The 25,015-nt window shown below is 35.2% G+C and overlaps 2 protein-coding genes across 2 annotated transcripts; one reads left to right on the forward strand and one right to left on the reverse strand.

Moving 5' to 3' along the window:
* The first annotated feature begins 515 nt into the window (after positions 1–515).
* Positions 516–4,101, forward strand: LOC137743724 (protein SRG1-like). The gene is made up of 4 exons (XM_068483670.1): positions 516–835; positions 1,382–1,629; positions 2,624–2,948; positions 3,791–4,101. The coding sequence occupies exons 1-4, from the start codon at positions 551–553 to the stop codon at positions 4,049–4,051; spliced, it is 1,119 nt and encodes a 372-aa protein (XP_068339771.1). The 5' UTR covers positions 516–550; the 3' UTR covers positions 4,052–4,101.
* A 5,891-nt stretch (positions 4,102–9,992) lies between these two features.
* Positions 9,993–15,575, reverse strand: LOC137743372 (protein SRG1-like). Its single transcript, XM_068483256.1, has 4 exons — positions 15,260–15,575; positions 12,172–12,419; positions 11,157–11,481; positions 9,993–10,420 (listed from the first exon to the last, which is right to left on the reverse strand). The coding sequence occupies exons 1-4, from the start codon at positions 15,557–15,559 to the stop codon at positions 10,175–10,177; spliced, it is 1,119 nt and encodes a 372-aa protein (XP_068339357.1). The 5' UTR covers positions 15,560–15,575; the 3' UTR covers positions 9,993–10,174.
* Between the last annotated feature and the right edge of the window lie 9,440 nt (positions 15,576–25,015).

The following is a 25,015-nucleotide window of genomic DNA, read 5'->3' on the forward strand; positions in this document are numbered from 1 at the left end:
TGTTGATTAAGAATAAGATTACACCGGAAAAAATAGACATATTCCTTTTTAATTATAAAGGCCGAAACCACTTGACTTTCTGGAAAAAAGAGAGACAATTCTAATCAGATAAAACGTGGGTTGGTGACTGGTCCATATCGGGGAGAAAATTTTTGTTGTGATCGGAATATGGATAATACATCATGTGTTTTTATATAAATGGTGAAAAATTATGGTTTTTAAGTTATTAGCTTTTTAACACACATATCTCACTATATGTATAATGACACGTGGTATATCATCTTATGTTCCGATCATATTGAAAAATCTCTCCGTATCGAGACACAAAGGACAAAGTCTCTATACGTAACAAAGCTAACTTTGATCATCAGCCGTTGTAGCACCGAAGAGAGAGGGACAATATCCACCGAAGAGAGAGGGACGTAGCACCGAAGTATCCACCGAAGAGAGAGGGACAATATCCACACACACACAGCCACCCACACACACAAATATTTTAGTATATATACCATTACCAGAGCCTGTCTAAAACACCCATTACGCAAAAGCTATGGAAGAAAAGGCATCTGCCGGAAAGAGCATGTACGGTGGTTCTCTTCTTGTGCCTAGTGTTCAAGAATTAGTAAAGAAGCCAATAACCACAATCCCACCAAGATACATACGGCCTCATCATCAAGATGGTAACCAAGAGCATGAAATGATCATCAATTCTGATCATCATGCTCATCAAATACCATCCATTGACATGCAGAAATTGCTTTCCCAAGAATCAACCAGTTCCGAATCTGAACTAGCCAGGCTCCATTTTGCTTGCAAAGAATGGGGTTTCTTCCAGGTAATTAGATTACCTAGCTTATTCCACTTACATCTTTCATCAGATTGTTCTGATTGTTTTTTGTCCACGAGAACTTCTCGATGATCATTTAGTCTAGTATGTCATCTAGTCTTCGTTGGCGATGTGAAGATCAGTACATAAATATGTAATCATGTAATTAAATATAAGGTTTTTATCAAAAATCGTCTATGAAATTGGCTCCCACCATCAAGATAATCCATGATCTTGAAAATCGATCAATGTAATATCTGAAAATAGGTGTCACAAATCAACGTAGTCTTTTGTCACAATTCTGTCAAAAATCATGTTGTATGCTGATATGGCACATAAATATGTCCCACAAGATGTATAGGTTTTTATCACAAATAGTCTTTTAAACTGACTCATACCATCAAAGTACATTTAGTTTTTTGTTCTTTTTCTTGGTGAACTTGGCTACTTTCTAGTCCTAACCTATCCTTTTTCACCTTGCCTGCATACTGAATTTTTAGAATTTGCTAATTCGTAGGCTTTTGGCCATAGTATTCACTCTATATATTTTTACAGTTGGTGAACCATGGTGTGAGCTCTTCCTTGGTGGGGAAAATAAAGACAGAAATTCAAGACTTCTTCAACCTACCCACAGAAGAGAAGAAAAGGTTTTGGCAACAGCCAGGAGACGTGGAAGGTTTTGGACAAGCCTTTGTAATTTCTGAAGACCAAAAACTCGACTGGGCTGACATGTTCTTCTTGAACACTCTTCCTGTCCAATTGAGGAGGCCTCACCTATTCCCAAAGCTCCCTTCTCCTTTCAGGTCCTCTTGTGATCTCAAACATATGTGTTTATCTGTGATTTTGTGCATTATGAATGTGAATGCACGGATATATCGAAGAGTAATGTTGTTTAGTTTATAAAATAAAAATAAATAAAAAAAATAAAAACTGACCTTATTGCTTACAATCTCTGATAGACCAACATCCCACCAAACGGTAAAAACCTACCCGCACAACCGCAACACCACCCAGACCACCACTCGAATTCCAACTGCTGCAGGACCACCACCGCTCCAAAACCTCCCCACCTTCGCCCATCTAACCCTCCTCTGTACACTACTTTCTCGTTGCAGAACTCGAATCGAGATGGCACGGCATCACGAAAGAGCGAGAAGAACCCAGACACTAGATAAAGAAAACAAGCATAGGTCAATCGGCGTGTTCGCGGACATGGCGATTGACAACCCATTGCGAGCCTCGAACTAATCATGACGTCCCGGACATAGCGGTTGGCAACCCATTACGAGCCGGCATCGACGCCGCTGTGAGGGAGGATACGCAGACGAGGCAAGGCATCTGATTGTTACCAGTCTTCGAACTCAAAATCACGAGGATCTATGCTATAGCACTTTACAACCAAAGCTGGGTTGCGATTCTGATCTTAGGTTTTTTTTTATAAAGTACATAAATGTTATATTTTGGTCAATGATAACAAATATTATGTTGTGAAATCTTAAAGTGGATGAGAAGATAAGACACTGAGCTAGAATATCAATCCTCTAAAAAAATCATTGACATTAATCTAATTTTCTATTTTACAATTTAAAAGACTAAAAACTAATTTATTTTGAAATTCCTTAGAAATAGACCCTTACAACTTCTATTTTTTAAGACAAAAACGTACCTAACTTTAAATATCTAACTAAAACCCAAAAATATTTCAACTCATGCCACTATATCCAAATCATATATTGGGCACATTTTATTATTATCAGATATATCTGAAAATAATTTACCTATATTTTTACAATGCAGAGAGACTTTCGAAACTTACTCATTGGAACTGAAAAACCTAGCCATGACTATACTATCACACATGGAAAAAGCTTTGCAGACGGAAGCCAAGGAAGTGACCAACTTATTCGAAGATGGATTGCAAGCGGTGAGGATGAACTATTACCCTCCGTGTCCTCAGCCGGAGACAGTCATCGGTCTGACCCCTCACTCTGATGCTGTAGGCCTCACCGTCCTCCTACAAATCAACGAAATGGATGGCCTCCAAGTAAAGAAAGATGGGATTTGGGTTCCCGTGAAACCACTACCTGATGCCTTTATTGTGAATATTGGAGACATTCTAGAGGTAATGATATTCACTGGTAACTTAAACATTTTGAATATTATCTTACTAGATACATAGATGAAAATGTTATCTGACTGTCAAATTTCATATAATTGATTATCCGGTGAATGTTGATAATGAATCCTACATTTGAAAAAGAAGAGATCTTACATGTGCTTATAAGAGATTAGACTATTCATAGATATTGCTAATTGGTTTTATAGTGGAACTCTAACTTTTTTCATGGTAATAGAGAAAGTTGGCCCATGTGCGAAGCCTAACAGCCACACGTGCTCCACGTCACCCAGTTAGTGTTGTCCACGTGTTTAGCTTGAAAATTTGTCACACGTGAGAGGTTGTGTGAGGATGTGAAAGCAAAAGAGTCTCACATCAGTGAAAACCTTGTAAGGGCTTATAAGATGTTAGACTACTCTCCATAATAGTTTATGTTCAAATTTAATTTTACACCGTGACTTACAAAAATATCTGGAAAATTTTTTTTTTACTCCAAAATTACCCAGTACCAATATTCACTCTGATGAGGATAAAAATATCTGGTAAAATTTTTTTTTTTTAACTCCAACATTACCCAGTACCAATATTCACTCTAATGAGGATAAAGACTGTAGCGTTATTCATGTCATTTATTAACTATATTGCTAAGCATGTAAATCTTTCACATAGCGTAATCTTTAATAATTTTTTTAGTGCGTGAGTGCGTCCTATATTTTCTGAGAGACATGTCGAACAATTATTTAAAAAAAAAAGAAAAAAAAAGAAAGCTTGATCCTTAATAATTTATACCTATTGCAGCTATTACTTTTCATTTTTAGTGGTCAAGTATGTGCATGTATGCATGGCAGATTATAACAAATGGGACGTATCGTAGCATTGAGCATCATGCAACTGTGAACTCTGAAAAAGAAAGGCTCTCAGTCGCCACATTTTACTCCCCCAGATTTGGTGCTGAGATTGGCCCGGCCTCCAGCTTGATCACTAAGCAAACACCTGCAGCATACACAAGGGTGGCAGTTGAAGAATATTTCAAAGCATTATTTGAACGTAAGCTTAATGGAAAGTCTTTTCTTGACGAAATGAAGATTAAGTATAATGTTAATCAGTAGAGAGAGATCTCTGAAGAGAATAAAAGGTGTATGTTGTAAAATTAATATGCCCAAATAATAAGTGTGGATGCCATCTCTAGTTGTATCATGAGACAAACTAGGAGTAATGCTATGGAATTACATTTTTGTATCACATTGATGTACCATCTTATATGGCAAGTGATGCATACAATAACATTCAACAAGACAAGTTCATTAATTGATGTGGCACTTGCCACATGAGATAATACACTGATGTGTAAAAAAATGGTCTCCTTAACATTTTCCGACAAACTATGGTTATATTTTCTTTTTCTTTCTTGGATATGATGCTATATTTGACAAACTCATAGTTGAAAACCTTAACAACGAATACATGAGAACACCCCAAATTTGAAAAAGACATGAGACGTAACACTATTATGTAATCAAGTTTTCTAAAAAGATAATGTTAGGGAGACTCATATATTAAACTAAATTTACAAATCAAATAATGTGTAACCAATAAGAAATAAAGTTAACCAACAGTTGATTAATAATTCAATCATTAACAACCATGTCATGTGATTTAAAAATTAATTTAAAATTTTGATCTTCTTAGCATTTTTCAAAAATATATTCTCATTGCACGCAAGTTTCTGCCGTCAAGCTTGGACAGTTTAAGCAATGGCAGTTCAGTGGTAACTCTACCTACTATTATTCTACATGCACTACTGCCTTGTAGACAATATTTTTCAAAGAATAGAAAACAACTTGCGTACACATAATCACAAAAGGCACAAGTGGAAAGAAAAGAATGTGGATTATACAATCACTCCGACATCAATCAAATATATAATTGTGATCCCCCCACCCAATGATTTGTTGTGTAACGATTCCTTCTGGCTTGACTTATGCGACCACTGATGTGAGCAAAATCCATGAAATTCCTTTGAGAAATTAAACAATATGAATATGATAAAGATGCATGGGATGCTATCTAGACCACTAAACCAAGCTTTGGACAGTTACACAGTGGCGAAGTTGCAAAGGAACAAGGAGGAACGTCCGCCCTTCTCTCTCGCCGGAAATTAAGCTTAGGAGTGGTGGTTCTGCTCCTCTGATTCCGTCGGAAGTTATGGTTGCTTAGCCTGCTTTCTGGTTTCTAGATTCCTGTTGCTATGCAGCAGTGTTTGTTTGTTTTTGTTTTTGTTTTTTTCTTTTTTTCTGAATTTTTTTTCTAACCAAATGATGCGTTTAAATTAGTTGATTAAAAGAAAATAATTGAAGTGGGGACCACTGGTCCCCCATTACCTCTGCCCTCACACGTCCCCCTTTCATGTTGTTTTTTTTTATTTTTTTTATTTCTTAATTTATATTATACTTAACCCCAATTGATTAATTAATACGAAATTTTAATTAATACAGAATCATAGAGTAATACACTAATATAGTTATTGATTACTGATTAATTGAATTGAATTGAATTTTGGTATATTGAATAATTCGTATGATTATTGGTATTGATTAATTGAATTGTTGGTTTAATTAGTTAGTAGTCATATAGTATATTTTACTCTAGGATTAAAAGTCTAAGACCGGGAGGAATTAGTGACCTTGCAAAGGAGTTAGTGAAGATCGGGAGGTGTGCAAGCTATATGATAGCTTATAAGCTTCTTATATTAGTTTCGGTGTTACTAGCTGCAACCGCTTCAATGGAGAGAGCTTGTTCTACTATAATAAACATCATTGTGTACAAAATGGGAGATCAAGGGTTGAGGAATAACATGATTGTTTACATTGAGAGAGATGTATTTGCTTTTATTGATAACGAGTCTATTATGCAACATTTTTATGACACGAAATCTAGCCAGCAACAATTGAAATTTGTTTGTATTGAAAAATTATGGAAGACACTACTATATAAAAGGATTAGGTTGTTGACATATTTTTGAACATTGCACTCTTTTAAATAAGTTCGCCCATCCCCTCAACAATTTCTGGCTTTGCCACTGCACACACGTGCCGGCACCTATAGAGTGGAGTTGTCGTGAATTTCTTGACTCATAGAACAGTAGAAGGAAGATGGGGTGAGCAGTGGCTGGATGGGAGACGTGTTGGCCAAATGACGAGGATGATGAAAGGGACCTGTACAAGAATTTTGGAGTAGATAAATGAAGTAACGTGAAGTAACGTGGAGCATGTGTGACCATTATACTTTAAATGTGGAATAACTTGCTCTTGTCCATAAAAACAGTAGAGGTTTTACTCTAAAATCAAAAGGAAATAGCTTGATTAGAGAAAGATATATATAACTGAACACGAACATGAGAGAGAGAGAGAGAGAGAGAGAGAGAGAGAGAGAGAGAGAGAGAGAGAGAGAGAATGTAAAAAGATCTTATATATCCAAAACATCCTTTGCTTACACCATAGGCACTAGGCAAAGCTATGGAAGAAACAAAGGTATCGCCGGGAAGGGCTTTTACGGTGGCTTTCCTCCTGTGCCTATTCAATAAGAAGCCGATAATCACAATCCCACTCAGAAACCAACAAAAGCATGAGATCATCATGCTCATCAAATACCATCCATTGACATGCAGAAATCGCTTTCGCAAGAACCAACCAATTCTGAAGCTGAACAAGCCATACTCCATTGGCTTGCATAGTGTAATACCCTGGAAATTTTAAAATATGTGATTATGTGGAATTTTTTTTTCTTCAGAAAGTGAAATGACTAAAATGTCCCTTGTTGACTAAACGTAATTAACAAGGACATATTTTAACCTCATATATTTTATCATATTTCTTGGCATATTTGGATAGAGCTCGATCTCACGAATGCGTAGGTGCAAACTGTTTGTGAACGGAGTTATAACGAATGAGATATGAACGAGCGAAGTTAGGGGTGAAATGGTCATTTGACCATAATTTGGATTTCTCCAGATAATTGTGAGATGCCACGTGTGTGGCATTGGCTAGGAGAGAGAGAGAGAGAGAGAGCACTACCCAATCAGAAAACAAGTAAATGAAGGGGAAAGGAGGAAGGAGGAACACCGGATTCCACATGACCCGGTTCCTTTCCGTCGACCTGACCAATATTCGAGACACCCCAATGCCGATTCCGTTGTTTTCCCGATGAAACGATCGTTGCCACCACCCAAAAAAACCTCCACAGCCTTCCCTCTACCCATTCCACCCCAAAAATCGAGGGAAATTGGCCTTGAAATTGGGAAATTCACACGGGGAGGGGGGTGCGACGAGGTTCCTTATCGGCAATCCGTCGTTTCAGAAATTAACTCCAGCCACCATCACTACTAATGGACTCCTCATGAACCCAGGAACATGTCCCAAGCCTTGGTTGGGGTGGCGGATGGTACGTAGGCAGTCTAACCAGGATGTTAGATGCAGCCATAAATTAAACAAAATGATTATTTTTTAGTGTGGTTAGTTAGAATTATAATTAACCATTATTTTATTGTGTCCTACCTGTGTGTTTGGCTTCCAAATTAGAAATTTTGGATCGTTACACATAGAGTGGGGGTCCCAGGTAATTAAATTACCTAGCCTTTTGACTTAAGATTCATTAAAAGTTTTTTTTTATCATCTTCATAAATGAGAAAATTACACCACAAAACAGGAACATATATATATATATATATATATATATATTGTATGTATCTTTGTGTAGCACAGTATAATTTCTACGGATGGCAAAAATTGTCGTGTATATGAAGAGATTTTTTACTGTGCCCGAAACATGAGGTAGAACACCATATATCATTATACAATTGGAGGGACATTTGAAAAAACACTTCCCACCAATTGTTATAATAACGTGTGGTGTTCCGCCCATATTCTGGGTAGATTGGATAATCTCTCCTAAATTAGAGACTATGATTGGTATACAATTTTTTTAAAGAGCTCCTAAAATAACTTTTTAGTATTTTTAGTTACAATTTACTAAAAAAATAAATAGCACAATTGGATATGCTTTTGTATATTTAATTATGGTTGACCTGTTATATATGTAGCTAAATTTAGCACCCCTAATATTGTTCTATCAAATAAAAAGAAAAGATATACAGGATAATGAAGAAAGATGAAATTGAACACAAACCCTCAATTAAGGGATAATTGATCTTTGATCACTTGAGTTGCACGCTGCTAATTCATTATTACAAACGTACCCAGTAGTGTCATTTAAAAAAAAAAAAAAAAAGACAAGAAAAACTCATTTATGTCGAATATTAGCAAAAATCCGACAGAAATTCATGTAATGGCGGATAAAAGAACCGACAGTATTGTTTGTGTCACGAAAAGGCTATTGTTGTCGGTTAGTTCCCTTAAACTGTCGGATAAATAGATACTATCGTCGTCCATAATTGCCACTAAATCAATTAATAATTAAAAAATAAATTATGTTTTAATAAAATAAAAAATAAAGTTCAAAGAGAATAGCATGTAAACAGATTTATAAAAACGCACCGGACATGATCCAAAACGATTCAAAGTTTACAGGGATTGAACAACTAGCTATTTATTTCTTCAATCTTTGTTTTATTTACTCTTTGTTTCTCTAAAAGGCTTTGACCCACTTTCGCAATGGCCGAGTAGCTTCGCTGCTGTCTGGAGGTATCTGGCTGGCCTTCATCTTTGCTCCTTCTTTCACCATTGTAACTTACTAACTTTGTTAGCAGTAGTCTAGCGACAAGAAAAATACTTAAAGAGACTTTTAGAGAAAATGCACTAAAAGAAACTCCATGATTTCACCATTAGGATAAACTAAGAAACCCCATATTTTCTTTTAGAGAAAGTGCATTAAAAGAAATCCTAGATTCCAGTAACGCAATAACATAATCAAAATTCAAAACACAAACTTGATTTAATACAAATAATTTAAAACTCACCACTTCTAGGATGCTCAAGTTGCTCCTCGAATTGTTCATCCATGGACAGTGAAGGAGAAGTGTAGTAGGGAAGGGGAAGAGGAGTGCAATGGGGAAGGGGAAAAGGGAATGGGAGTGCAGTAGGGAAGGGGAAGGGGAGTGCAGTAGGGAAAGGGAAAGAGAAGGGGGTGCAGCGGGCAAGGGGAAGGGAAAGGGAAGGGAAGTGCAAATGCGCAGGAAGAGTGAAGGAGAAAGAGATGCACGAGGGTTTTGAAATAGGGTATTTTCATATTCCTGTCAGATAAAAGCACCAGTAATTGTAAATAATGTCGGCAAAACTGACACCAACTCTGAAAAAATGAAAAACCTACTTCAATCAGTATCTGACACAAACTGCAATGTTGTCGGTTAAAACCGACACCACTATGTGCCAATTGACATCACTCTGCCCAATTCCTAATTCCGTCGGTTACAACTGACACCACCAATTCCTCGTGCAAAAAAAGCAGGAAGTTTGAAAATTAAAACATATCTTGTCGGATGAAAGCGCTAGAAATTATTTCTGTTGGATAACAATGCATTAGTGTCGGTTATATCCAACATTTTTAGTTTATGTTGATTATAAGCGACATAAATGGTTTGTCATCCAACATCATGTAAAAAGACTGTCGAAAATTTCTTATCTGACAATATATATATATTGTATAAAATCGCCACCAGCCTTTGATACATTAAGCCAATTTTGTAGTAGTGACTAAAGGGACAACTGCTTGATAGTAAAGCAAACGGATTGCAAAACATACAAATATTATAAAGATTTATGGAAATAATATAACATTATTGGAAGAAATTTGGAGATACACGCTTTTGATACACATTTTGATACTTGTTTTTGTGAGACTCACTCCATAATGTGAGTTAGCAATCCACATTTTTTAACCACATTAGTGTACCATCTAATGTGGTAAGTGATGTGTACATGCCACACCAGTCAATTAATTTATCTCATTGGATGTTGGTTGTATGCATCACTTGCCACATACGATAATACATCAATATGGTACAAAAATATAGTCTCACTAACATTATTACTAGTTTGTCTCATTATAACAACCAGAAAATGGCATCCATGCTTATTATTAGATGATAATTTCTGCCAATTAAGACATCATTTGGTGGCATATTAATTTTACAACGTACACCTTTTTATTCTCTTCAGAAATAATTAACATAAACCTTTTTATTCTCTTTAGATAGATCTCTCTACTGCTTAACATCATTACTTAATCCTCAATTCGTCAAGACAAGACTTCCCATGAAGCTTACGTTCAAAAAATATTTTGAAATATTCTTCAACTCCCAGCCTTTTAAATGTTGCTGGGGTTTGCTCAGTAATCAAGCTAGAGGCCGGGCCGATTTCACCATCAACTCTGGGGTTGTAAAATGTGGCGATTGAGAGCCTTTCTTTTTCAGAGTTCACAGTTGCACGATGTTCAATGCTACGATACGTCCCATTTGTTATAATCTGCCATGCATACATGCACATATTTAAACACTAAAAGTAAAAAGGTGGCAATAGCTGCAATAGGTATAAATTATTAAGGATCAAGATTTTGTTTGAAATAATTGTTCAACACATCTCTAACAAAATATAGGACATACTCACGCAGTAAAACGTTATTGAAGATTAAGCTAAGCTATGAGTGAAAGATTTACATGCTTAACAATATAGTCAGTAAACATGATATGGATAACATTACACTTTTTTTTTTTTTTTTTTTTTTTTTTTTCTGGTAATAAAAAGTTTAGAGCGAGAGGAGGCTACCCCATTCCAGGTTCAGGGCATACTGGCTACATGCCTCTTTGAGGACTTACAGAGGGGATTTTAGCCCTTTTTTTTTGTTTTTACAAGTTGCTCACCAAGATGGACTGGCAGCAGGGAGACTCTAACTTAAACATTGGTTTAGCAAAAAGAACGATCCTTACCAACTCAACTAACTTTCGTACGCAACACTACACTCTTTATATAATATACTCACCAGAGTGCAAATTGGTACCGAGTAAGTAAAATTCGTTTTTTACCAAATATTTTCCTACGGTGTAAACTAAATTGAAATATGAACTATATATAAATTTAAAAAAGAATTGATCACCTGACGGTCAATGGTATGAAAATGACAGTTGGATAACATTTTCATATCTATTTATGTATCGAGCAAGATAATATTCAAATGGTTAAAGTTACCCGTGAAAATCATTACCTCTAGAACGTCTCCAATATTCACAATAAAGGCATCCGGTAGTGGCTTCACAGGAACCCAAATCCCATCCTTCTTCACTTGGAGGCCATCCATTTCATTGACTTGAAGGAGGATGGTGAGAGCTCCACCATCAGAGTGAGGGGTCAGACCGAGGACTTTCCCCGGCTGAGGACACGGAGGGTAATAGTTCACCCTCACCGCTTGCAATCCACCTTCGAATATGTTGGTCACTTCCTTGGCTTCCATCTGCAAAGCTTTTTCCATTTGTGATAGGATAGCTATGGCTAGGTTTTTAAGTTCCGATGAGTAAGTTTCTAAAGTCTCTCTGCATTAAAAAAATATAGGTGAATTATTTGTACATCTATCTTATAATTCTAAAATGTGACTAAATATATTACAATATATGCAAAATAATTTACCTACAAAATAAAGCAGTTTTATTTGATTCAACATTAATTTACTTACTATTTGTACATATATCTTATAATAATAAAATGTGCCCAGTATATGTAGAATGAATAATGCAAAATGAATTATTTAATTACATAATAAAAGAATTTTTATTTGCTTAAAAAATAATTTACCTATAATTATAAAAAAATAAATTAATTATTTGACAATACATAGCTCAATATATGTAACAATACATACAAAATAATTTACATATAAAAATAAATTATTTGCTCATTACCAATTTTGTAGAGGTAAACTAATTGGTATAATATTTTCGTACGTATATGTAGCACTATATATAATTTATATATAATTAAGGTAATAATATGTGTAATAATTATTTGCTCATTATAATTAAGGTTAGCAGTAACATTTGTTGACATTATTTGCTCATTATATGTAGCACTATATCAGCAATGAGGTCACTTTTTTTTTTTCTTTTACTAAATAACATTACTCTTCAATATATTCATGCATTCACATTCATATTGCACAAAATCGCAGACAAACATATATATATATATATATATATATATATATATATTTGAGATCGCGTGAGGACCTGAAAGGAGAAGGGAGCTTTGGGAGTAGGTGAGGCTTCCTCAATTGGACAGGAAGGGTGGTCAAGAAGAAAATGTCAGACCAATCGAGTTTTTGGTCTTCAGAAACTACAAATGCTTGTCCAAAACCTTCAATGTCTCCTGGCTGTTGCGAGAACTTTTTTTTCTCTTCCATGGGTAGGTTGAAGAACTCTTGAGTTTCTGTCTTCATTTTCTCCAACACGGAAGAGCTCACACCATGGTTCACCATCTGTAAAAATATATAGAGTGAATACTATGGCCAAAAACCTACGAAATAGCAAATTATAAAAAATTCAGTATACAAGCAAGGTGAAAAAGCATAGGTTAGGAAAGTAGACAAGTTCACCAAGGAAAAGAACAACAAAAATGTTGATACATTTTGTAGCAACCTATTAACCAAATTTTTGTTGTGGCAACCTAATTTATAGCTTAATCCCTAGGCTTCCGTAAACTTTCTTCACAGTAGCAGAGCATGTGGTCTCACATATGAAGTTCAACGACCACATGTACTTTACATCATCCAATTTGTGTTGTCCATGTGTTGGCTTGAAAATTGCTACACGTGAATGGCGGTGTTGAGAGTATGAATCTCAAATACGGGAGAGAAGAAACCTTGCATGTGCTTATAAGTAGTTGGATGACACCCTATGTTGCCACTTGATTTTATTGTAAAACCTCAACTTTTTTCTTGTCAGCCCATTAAATTAATACCAAAAAATGGTTTTATCCACAAAAACGGTCCTTAAATAATCAAAAGGGTGAAGCCATGATTTCCAAAAGGGTGGGCTGACTATTTTTTTTAAAAACGATATTATCTACACTAAGGGAGTGGGCTAAGCCTCACAACAATGGGCTAGCAATAATGTGGTTCAAATTTATCATCAGCAAAAATCAAACCTAAGACTTCTTACTTACATGTAAAGATGAATATCAATAGACCATAGTACTACGGCTGGTGGGCTGGCCATTTTTAAGTTTAACTCACTTGATTTCAACCAACGACAAATTAATCAAGGGAAAGTTTAATAATAGAAGTGGGACTACTAATTAAGCTTAATTTGAGGTGGATCCGTGACACTATTTTTTGACACCATATTTTTTACGCAAGATTTGACACAAATTTTAAACAATTAGATTACCCCACTATCAATGGTTAAGATATAGTCTGATAGCTAATTAATTATTATTAATTTCCCTTCATAAGAAATTATTGTTACTTTTTATAACTTATATACAAAATAACAGTTAAATGCACAGTAATGATTCAAGCCTCGTATGTTGCGGATTTCATTGGTTAATCAAGTAAGAAAACTCTTAATGGCTCTCCATCTCCAGTTTTTGTTCACCATTGCAGGCCAAGGAAGAGCATGATCTCCCCCACGCAGGCAATCCTTCGTATTGAATTTTCAGAGTTGTTCCGTTTCTTTTCCTTTATCACATTGTGAAAGAACCTAAATTTGATTTGATTTAAAAAAATTGATTATCTTCCTAATCCAGTATATTCATTTCTTCTTTAGTTTTAATCTGGGTAATTTTGAGACTAATCGGGTTCCTCTTTTTCGACATTAGTATCAAGAAACAAAATTGTACTATCTCTGCCAACGCTATTTCTTCCCCTTCCTTGTTATTTATATCTTGAATTCAGAATATGACTTGCATAACAATTAATATATGACATCGGTTAGCAGAAGCAAAAAATTATCTCAAGTGAGGATGGATAGAGAAGAGAGATGGAAGTTTTTTTTTTGGTCAGACTGTATGAAGTATGAACTTCAAGTTAGAGTTAACTTTCAATAAGGAAATCACAGAACATGAGAGATTGTTGGTAAAAGACCAAGAGAAAAGGAAAAAAAAATGGAATTTAATGGATTTGGGGAGAGAATCAGAGTCATAATTAATTAAAAAAGGTTTCATATATATTTTTTCCAATGTATGTTTTTATTTTTAAAAAATAAAATCAAAGGTTAAAATCTCAATTATTGATAGTGGGATAATTTAATGTTTAAAACCCGGTCAAATTTTGTGCAAAAAATTTTGTGCCACGAGTCCGTGTCTTTAATTATATGATGACCCCTTTATGTATTAATCTTCACATCGCCAACGAAGACTAGATGAAGATACTAGACTAAAAACGAAATTAAATTCCGATTACAAATTGTTTCGATGTTTACTAAATACTGGGAATCAACAGTGTGGTGAACCTCACCTGAAATAAGGAATGCAATTCCTGAAATTGGAGGAGTGAGATTCCTTGGATGGATGAAGTATTTGAATTTCGGGAGGCTGAGGGAATTGGGAATGCATTTTTTCTTCCTATTATGCCCTCTCGCTTGCTGGCTCATCAGGCGGTGGATATGCTTCTCGCTCGCTGGCTCATTCCAGAGAAAAAAGTGCATTCCCTGTTTGGATGCCGGGAAAATAATAGGAAGCTCTGAGAAAAATCCAGGTGAAGAAAGTACCCAAAACAGGATTCTGAATAATTTAGTGTGTAACCGAAAAAAAAATTGGAGTGATCCTGACGATGGCGGAGAAATGGAGGATTTGAAGATTGTAAAAATGCAGAGACTGAGGTGGGTTATAATCTTGTTTGATGGATTATAATCTTGTTTAGTGGCTTTCCTGGGCGTAAAGGAGGATGAGTGGGTTATAAATTTTTAAATTGTTTGGACTGCGGAGAAGATGATTTGGCTAAGGGTTTTTTAACTCCAGTTTAATCAAAAAAATAAAAATAAATATTTAAAATAAATATAAAGATAAAATAAAAAAGATAAGGGCATTTTAATGATTATATTAATTTATACTCTGATCCAAGTGAATTGGTAAATAACTCATATAAATTCAATTTTATTTATACTCCGATTTCATAACATGTAAGTAAACAGCTTCAACAAGAATTTGATTTTGATTCCTCTTCATTCCAACACCTCATCCATTGATTTCCTCTTATTTTAATTACGGTTACGCAAACGAGACAAATAATTATCGACAAATTCTTCGAACTCATGGGCGAAAAACAATCAGAACTATTTGATGAAAGATATAAGTGGAAAAACTAGTTTACTTAATTACCTGGAAGAAACCCCACTCTTTGCAAGCAAAATGGAGCCTGGCTAGTTCAGCTTCAGAATCGGTTGATTCTTGGGAAAGCAATTTCTGCATGTCAATGGATGGTATTTGAGGAGCATGATGATCAGAATTGATGATCATCTCATGCTCTTGGTTACCATCTTGATCATGAGGCTGTAAGTATCTTGTTGGGATTGTGAGTATTGGCTTCTTTACGAATTCCTGAACACTAGGAACATGAAGAGAACCACCGTACAAGCTCTTCCCGGCAGATGCCTTTTTATCCATACTTAGCTTTTGCATACGCTGTGAGCAATGGGTGTTTTAGATGGGTTCTGGTAATGGTTATACTAATGATGTAGAATATTTGTGCGCGCGCGCGCGTATATATATAGGTAGATAGAGAGGAGGGAAGAGATTCTTATTTTTTTTATATAAAAATAAGGATTAGTCGAATTTTAACTATTTGAACCGTTTATTTTTTAATTTATACCACATAAATCATCTTTGCAAAATATTAACCAAACAAAAAAATAATTAAAACATATAATTGGATTCAAAGAAATGAACAAATACTTTGTTATATAAGAAACAATGAAATTTGATCTTGATAATTAAATAGGCAAATGGTTTCGAATTAAATTGAATTTTGTAAGAATGATCTATAAATCGATATTAACAAAATAAAAGGTTCGAAACGTTAAAATTCGATGTAAAATGAGCGCTACATCTAATCCCTATTTTTTTTAAAAAATAAAAATCTCTTTGTATAAAAGGTCTATCTATATATATATATATTGTTCCTCTCTCTTGTACTCACCGTCGGTGCTACGACGACTGAGTATCAAAGGTCACTTTTTTATTGGAATGTGGATTGTCGGCCTTTTTATTTTCATACTTTCCTTATGTCTACCTGTAAGGTTAAATTACGTTAATATTTTATATTAATTTTTTTAAAAATAATAAAACAAAAAGTAATGTTGATATGGCTTAATCGTGATCATATAAACAGAATGATATAAGAAGAGTATAGAAATGGGAAGATAAACAATCCACCTCCTTGTTATTCAGACTTTGTCCTTTGTGCCTCACTTTCCGTGTGACCTCAGTAGTTGGATATGGACCTGTCAGGCTGTCACCAACCGACCTTTGAATATTGGTCTGATTTAATCTCTCTGTCTTTCAGAGAGAACACGTGGCTTATTCATTAACAACTACTGCCCAAAGCGGCTGCATTTGGTTTCACTTTTATCTGCCCTCTTTGCCAATATTTCTGATAGTTGTTGCATCGGGTTCTTTCATCATATTTTTATTTCCGACTATTTTTATGGTTGGGTATTATTTTTCTCTATTTGTATAAATTAAATTTTAATTAAATTTGACTTACATGAATGATAAGTTAGAAACATTTTTAGATGAGCTCTTAGTTAAATTTTATACAGGATTTTAAAAAATTCCATTTTCAATCCCTAATTACCTCTTAAGATAGGAATTCTTCTATTAGTTACTAAATTTAAAGAGTGAAAAGGGAATTCTTAACATTAATTTCTTAATTTAATAATATTATGAATAAAAATCATATTCATATTTGTCCAGAATTCTAAATTAAAGAGTATTATTGAAGTATAATTGTTTAAGCAATCTCCTAAAGTAATATTATAGGGAGCTGATAATTAAAGGGCCAACTGCTTAAGAGGAATACAATGCTAAGCCTCATACCTGTCAAGCATACATGGAGGCAAAAGTGAAATATAAATATGGTAGTAAAGCAATAAACAGCGCAAAACATACAAATATTATAAAAATTAAGTAAATAAATATGAACATTATTGGAGATGCTCTTATGACTAATCCATTGAATATTTTGTTATATTTGAATTTACCTGACAAGACATATCACTAAAGCTGCCACGCATCAACGTCTAGAAACTGTATATAGTTGCACCTGTTTATTCTTAATTAACAATGTATAATTAAGAAATCATTAACTTCAATATCACATTAGTTTGCAAATTTGCATTAGGTTATTTACAATTCAGAGATAAAGAGTAACACAGATCATGATCGTAGTCAGCTAGGGCGTGATTCACATCATTACAGAAAAAACTATAACAAATAATTACGTACGGTTCTTTGGTATCCCATCGGGAAATGCTAGAGATTATGTGGACAAATTAATTTAGGCTTATTAATTGGTTTTTGCAGGCAAATTGCTAGAAAGAAACTATAATAAATTAATATAAATAATTACAAGATTTAGTTTAGAAATTTAACCTTCGTAGCAGTACCCTTTCGATTAGGGGTGGAAATTTTTACCAAATTACTGTACCAACCATCTTACCAACCATACCATACCAAATTATTACCAAAAATTTGTACCAATTGGTAATGGTACGATATTTGTACCGTCTCATACTGTTTCGGTACGGTACTGGTACTCAAAACCAGTACCGGTGGTATACCATACCTACCAATATTATTATTATTATATTATGTATTTATTCATATAATTATTTGAGGGCAAAATTAATAATAATTATTGTAGAAGTGTAAAAAATGTAAAAATATATATATATACAATCACTCATAATGACAAGCTTTACAACTTTCATGAAGAGGTCAGCTTCAAAATCAAACACTATAATCCATAAACCTTAAATTTATATTTAACCGTTGATTGTCATTCACGCTTTATTCTTCTTACTGAATTTCATTTGTTAAATTTTCTTTTTTGAAAACATGATCATCTGGCGGATGTAAGAAGATGAACGGTTTAGATCTTTGATATCATGTTTCAATATTTATGGTTAACTGAAATATGAGTCGATGTCATATAGTTTGTAGAAACTTTATAAATATCAAGCAATATTTTCACTAACTGTAAAACTTTGAACATAATATCAACGATCCAAACTGTTCATCTTCCTGCATCCTCTAATAGATCATGTTTTAAAGAAAAAAAATCCAAAAAAGACAAAATTTGATGAGAAAAATGAAGCTTAAATGCAAACAACAATCAATAGTTAAATTTTGATCTATGATTTATATGATTATAATGGCGAATTTCAAAGTTAAGCTCTTCACGAAAGTTGTAAAGCTTGTCATTACGAGCGTTTATATATTTTTTCTATATTTTTTACGCTTCTACATTAATTAAAAAATATTAGATTTTGGGCAAACAAAGTGACGTAAAACAAAATGGCAATTACCATTGGCATACCATACCAACCAAACTATTTGGTATACCGATATTCGATATACCGAAAGTTTGGTATGGTAATGGTAATAGATTTTACCGTACCAAATATTTGGTATGGTAATTGGTACAGAGGTTTTGGTACGGTAATGTACCAAAACCACCCCTACTTTCGATATAATATGTGGAGACATTAATTTAGGCTTAAAACTGGTTTATCTCTAGAAGCTGTTATTTGGTCTCACTTTACTCTTTGAAACTAATTTTGTCTCATTTTGCCCCATGAAACTATCATTTTCATCTCATTTAGTCTCAATTTACCCAATTTCGTTCATTTTGTCAAATAAACGTTATATTAAAAGGAACTATGGACATTTTATTTTTCACATCTTTTGCCTCCAACTTGCCTGCTAAAACAATCACATTTCCATTTTTCGTGAAAAAATTGTCAATATCGATCCTCATTAAATGGAATGGTTAGTTTGACTGTTCATATGCCAATTTAAAGGGGATGTTGACAGATTTTCCACTTAAGACCAAAATGATTTACGATGGACAAACTTAGGGACCACTCCTATCGATTTTCATTGTCAGACATCCAAATGAGGAATTATGGCGAGCTCACGAACCACTTTGGCTAAAAAAACCTAAAATAAATCAGTCAAACCAACACTTTGTGTCTGAAAAATATTAAGAATTGCTGAAAATTAACTGAAAATGAATCAGCCCCATCAAAGAGATATTTTTATGTTTCAGATGAATAATTTTCAGTTTGTTTTGATGGGTTTTTGGGAGGGTTCCTTTACTTTTAATTTTCATATTGCTCATGAATCAGCCCCACCAAAATTTCATGAATGTCCGGTTTAAAACAACCTCATCTGATTATGTAGCATCCAGAGTAGAGATCATTGCTGTCCAAGATCTCATCCTCGCAATTAACAAACCCCAGCAACATGTAGTGTCCCTTGATTTTCTCTCCAGGCTCTCACACATTTGCTTTTTTTTTTTTTTTTTTTTTTTTTTTTTTTTGTTAACAAACAATATTATCTACTAAGATGAGGGATGCGCTTAACCTCACAATGAGTTAGCAATAATGTGGTTCAAATTCGCCTTTGGTAAAAATCGAATTTAAGACCTTACAAGTGAAAAGGAATATCACTATAAATTATACTAAATGGCACACATTTGTTTTTCTTATATTATTATTGATTTTGTTAGTATATCTATGATGATTAGATATGTATTCATTTTGCGTATCTTGAAACTAATGCCTAAGAGCAGTTCTAGCGTGTGAAATCTCCCCCCGGGCAAGACACTATGCTATCCATCCAATGAACATTAATTGCCCTTAATGAACAGTAATCGCCTTTTGCATCTCCACCGTTGCACTTCAATAGCCCTGGTAATAGGCAATAAAATATTATTATTTTTTTATTTATAAAATAATACAAAATAATTTTAATTGTAATTTGGGATAAGATTTTTAATCGTTATCGTTGCGCCATGTGCCATTATCCGAAAAGTTATTAAATAATACAAAATAATTTTATTTGCAATTTCGGATAAGATTTTTAATCATTCTCGTTGCACCACTTATCATAAAATCCGAAAAGACAATTATTGGTGATGGATTTCCGATAAAATTTTTAATCGTACTCGTTGCGCCACGTGTCATTATCCGAAAATACAATTATTGGTAATGGATTTCTGATAAGATTATTAACCAATCACGTCGCGCCACGTGTTATAATATGTTTACAATTTTTGAGGATAGATTTCCATCAGATTTTTAACGAATGATGGCATGCCACGTGACATTATCTACAACCTAATCCTTTCTGAATCCTCCATATAATCCACCATCCATCCTCACAAATCTCACACCAATTTTCTCAAGATCTCTATCATTATTCATAGTTTATGTTTCCTTCTTCACCAAAATCTCTATTATTATTCATAGTTTCTGCTTCCTTATTCACTAAAATCTTTATCATTATTCATAGTTTCTGCTTCTTTCTTACAATGTCTTCTTCTTCCTCAAGTGATGTGGGAACTCGATCAGCAAGAGGAATAATTGTTTAACCAATTAGAAGGAATGTTCAATCTCTAGGTGGCAAAAAATGAGTGGGAAGGGGATAAGGAGCGTAGAAGGAGAGATGACAAAGTAAGAATGGGCAGAGCCTCACATTCCCGTCGAGTCATCCAAGCTGTGGCTCAGATCTGCCCATTCTTGCTTTGTCATCTCTTCTTCTACGCTTCTCATCCTCTTCCCTCACATTTTTTTGCCACCTGGAGATTGAATATTCATTCTGATTGGTTAAACAATTCTTCCTCTTGCTGATCGAGTTCCCACATCATCCTTGAGGAAGAAGAAGACATTGCAAGAAAGAAGCAGAAACTATGAATAATGATAAAGATTTTGGTGAAAAAGGAAGCAAAAACTATGAATAATGATAGATATTTTGGTGAAGAAGGAAGTAGAAACTATGAATAATGATAGATATCTTGAGAAAATTGGTGTGAGATTTGTGAGGATGGATGATGGATTATATGGAGGATTTAGAAAAGATTAGGTTGTAGATAATGTCACGTGGCATGCTGTCATTCGTTAAAAATCTGATAGAAATCTATCCTCAAAGATTGTAAACAGATTATGACACGTGACGCGACGTGATTGATTAATAATCTTATCAAAAATCCATCACCAATAATTGTATTTTCGGATAATGACACGTGGCGCAACGAGTATAATTAAAAATCTTATCCGAAATTACAATTAAAATTATTTTGTATTATTTAATAACTTTTCGGATAATGGCACGTGGCACAACGAGAACGATTAAAAATCTTATCCGAAATTACAATTAAAATTATTTTGTATTATTTTATAAATAAAAAATTACTAATATTTTATTGTCTATTGCCAGGACTATTGAAGTGCAACGGTGAAGATGCAAAAGGCGATTACTATTTATTAATGGCAGTTACTATTCACTGGATAAATAGCATAGTGTATTGCCTGAGGGAGGTTTCACACGCTGGAACTGCTCTAATGGTAAGGAAACCAACGAAAAAAATGGTTGGAGAGAGATGGGAGGAGAAGGTGGAGCAGGTACAATTGCATCTAAATGAGATTTGACAGAAATCTTACTTTTAGGTTAAATTTGCTAATAGCTTTTATCATCGGGATTTAGATCCTAATTTTTTTATCACATAAGCTCTACCCCTATCACATAAATTATTTTCCAAATACTCTATTACCATGTAGACCATTAATCCGATTTGGCCTTATTAGAATGTTCGTCCTTATATTATTAGGGTTCTTTTTAGACCTATTGGTTAGTTTAGTAAGAAAGATGTCATCAGCTATTACGCAGATCAAACAAAAATCATTATAATTATCATATATATATATATATCTGAAGTTAAGGGATGAGAGCTAGCTCCAAATTCTCCATTTTTTTTCTGACTTTTAATATAAGCTTAATTTGGTTCATCACCTTAGACAAAGTACAGCCACGTACCCTGACCATCTCTTCATAACCCTTCCAAGTTCAAACTTGTGAAGTCATCGATACTCTTTACTTTTTAGAAAAAATGCATTGACATTGGAAGTGCAAATCCGCCCGCAGGAGCATACAAAGTCATTTTAGGTTTTCCCTCGAGAAAATTTTCCTTCAAATACAAGCTGCCTTATAATTCATGGTATATTTCTTTGTTTGTCTCTCAGAGTCACGTGTAGGAGTGCAAGTTGGATTAGAATTTCAGATTCCGTCATCAAAATTTCGTTTCAAATCTGAACATTTCCAAAATTGATTCCAATTTATAAAATTCTGACATAATTTCAATTTCAGATAATCTAAAGAAAAAAAAAAAAATCAAAGTTGGAAGTTCCGATTCAATCTCAAATGTTTGAAATGAAAATGAAAACCTTGTCTCTAACCCGATCCGTTAAAAAATTGCCACATCCCGGCCCGGGGCGGATCACTTTCTGGGCCCGCTCCACCACCGTAGCACGATATTGTCCGCTTTGGGCTTACCATTCCCTCACGGTTTTGTTTTTGGGAACTCACGAGCAACTTCCCAGTGGGTCACCCATCATGGGATTGCTCTAGCCCCCTTCTCGCTTAACTTCGGAGTTCCTACGGAACCCGAAGCCAGTGAGCTCCCAAAAGGCCTCGTGCTAGGTAGGGATGGAAATATACATTTAAGGATCACTCCCCTGGGCGATGTGGGATGTTACAATCCACCCCCTTTAGGGGCCCGACATCCTCGTCGGCACACACGCAACCAGGGTTAGGCTCTGATACCAATTGCCACATCCCGGCCTGGGGCGGATCACTTCTCGGGCCCGCTCCACCACCATAGCACGATATTGTCCGCTTTGGGCTTACCATTCCCTCACGGTTTTGTTATTGGGAACTCACGAGCAACTTCCCAGTGGGTCACCCATCATGGGATTGCTCTAGCCCCCTTCTCGCTTAACTTCGGAGTTCCTACGGAACCCGAAGCCAGTAAGCTCCCAAAAGGCCTCGTGCTAGGTAGGGATGGGAATATACATTTAAGAATCACTCCTCTAGGCGATGTGGGATGTTACAATCCACCCCCTTTAGGGGCCCGACATCCTCGTCGGCACACACGCAACCAGGGTTAGGCTCTGATACCAATTGCCACATCCCGGCCCGGGGCAGATCACTTCCCGGGCCCGCTCCACCACCGTAGCACGATATTGTCCGCTTTGGGCTTACCATTCCCTCACGGTTTTGTTTTTGGGAACTCACGAGCAACTACCCAGTGGGTCACCCATCATGGGATTGCTTTAGCCCCCTTCTCGCTTAACTTCGGAGTTCCTACGGAACCCGAAGCCAGTGAGCTCCCAAAATGCCTCGTGCTAGGTAGGGATAGGAATATACATTTAATGATCACTCCCTTGGGCGATGTGGGATGTTACAATCCACCCCCTTCAGGGGCTCGACGTCCTCGTCGGCACACATGCGACCAGGGTTAGGCTCTGATACCAATTGCCATATCTCGCCCCGGGACGGATCACTTCTTGGGCCTGCTCCACCACCGTAGCACGATATTGTTCGCTTTGGGCTTACCATTCCCTCACGGTTTTGTTTTTGGGAACTCACGAGCAACTTCCCAGTGGGTCACCCATCATGGGATTGCTCTAGCCCCCTTCTCGCTTAACTTCGGAGTTCCTACGGAACCCGAAGCCAGTGAGCTCCCAAAAGGCCTCGTGCTAGGTAGGGATGAGAATATACATTTAAGGATCACTCCCCTGGGCGATGTGGGGTTCCCAGGGAACCCGAAGCCAGTGAGCTCCCAAAAGGCCTCGTGCTAGGTAGGGATGAGAATATACATTTAAGGATCACTCCCCTGGGCGATGTGGGATGTTACAAAAATCATCCATAGTCATGTGATGAGATATAGAGTTGTTTACGTATGTGAAGAAATGTCTTACATTGGAAGTTCATCGAAGCTTCCATGTGCTTATAATATAATAAAGAGTTGGGTCATTCTCCATGTTATCAATTAGTTTTATGGTAGAAGTTTAACTTCATGGTATCAATGCAGGTGGCTCAATTTTAAGCTCAACCACAACACGTATCTTAAGTCACCCAATTTTCATTGTCAATATCTTACGCTTGAAAATTCACCACATGCGATGGGCCATGTGTGTGAGGATGTGAAAAAATGTCCTACTTCAAAGGTTTACCCACACGTGTTTTACTTTATCCAATTTGTGTTATACACGTCTTAAACTTGAAAATTTGTTACACTTAGTCTAGTGACACAAGCCACAAAATATACTATTATACATGTTCTAAATCAAATTTACGTATTATAATTTGAGCGGAATAAAAAACAATTAGCAACCTATGACACCAAAAGATTATCCATAGATTGTTTCTTGTTGATTAAGTTCCTTGACTATTCTACCACTTAAGATTACATTATACTTTTTTAATTTGATGACTCATATTTGTGTATTTAGTTGTATTTGACTATCGTCACATTTTGAATTAATTGCAGATTTCTTTAATTGTATTCAATGACTCCCAATTTGGAAATCCTTTATTAATTGGTTGACGTGGTCTTGAAGCAATTAACGTGTGCTCTGATTTGGATTTTTAGATCCCATTTCTATTTTCTGTTAAACTAGCTAATTTATCAACAATTAAAATTGTTCGTGTTTTGTAAGAGATCTCAAATTTTATTTGTAGCTAGCATAGATGTAAAAACAAGACCAATATTTGCAAACAAGTTCTTTTCCAAATTCACTGTAAAAGATCTTGTAGAAGATAGAATCATTGAAGTATTATTAATCTTCTATATGTATATATAAAAGGAGAAGGCAAAAGGATAAAGCTTTCATAATATTCAAATTACCCTTCTTCTATTACCATTTGTCCAGTTTGTCTTTGCTTTACTAGTGTTAATCATTGTTGAACACACTTGTGCGCGTGGACTTGCAACCCTTGGAGTAAAATTTAGTTTTGGGTTAAATCCAACCAGGATTTGAGTTTGGGTTATTGAGTTGGCCCACTTGTGCGCGT

Source organism: Pyrus communis, chromosome 8, assembly GCF_963583255.1.
Source record: "Pyrus communis chromosome 8, drPyrComm1.1, whole genome shotgun sequence".
Classification (NCBI taxonomy): domain Eukaryota; kingdom Viridiplantae; phylum Streptophyta; class Magnoliopsida; order Rosales; family Rosaceae; genus Pyrus; species Pyrus communis.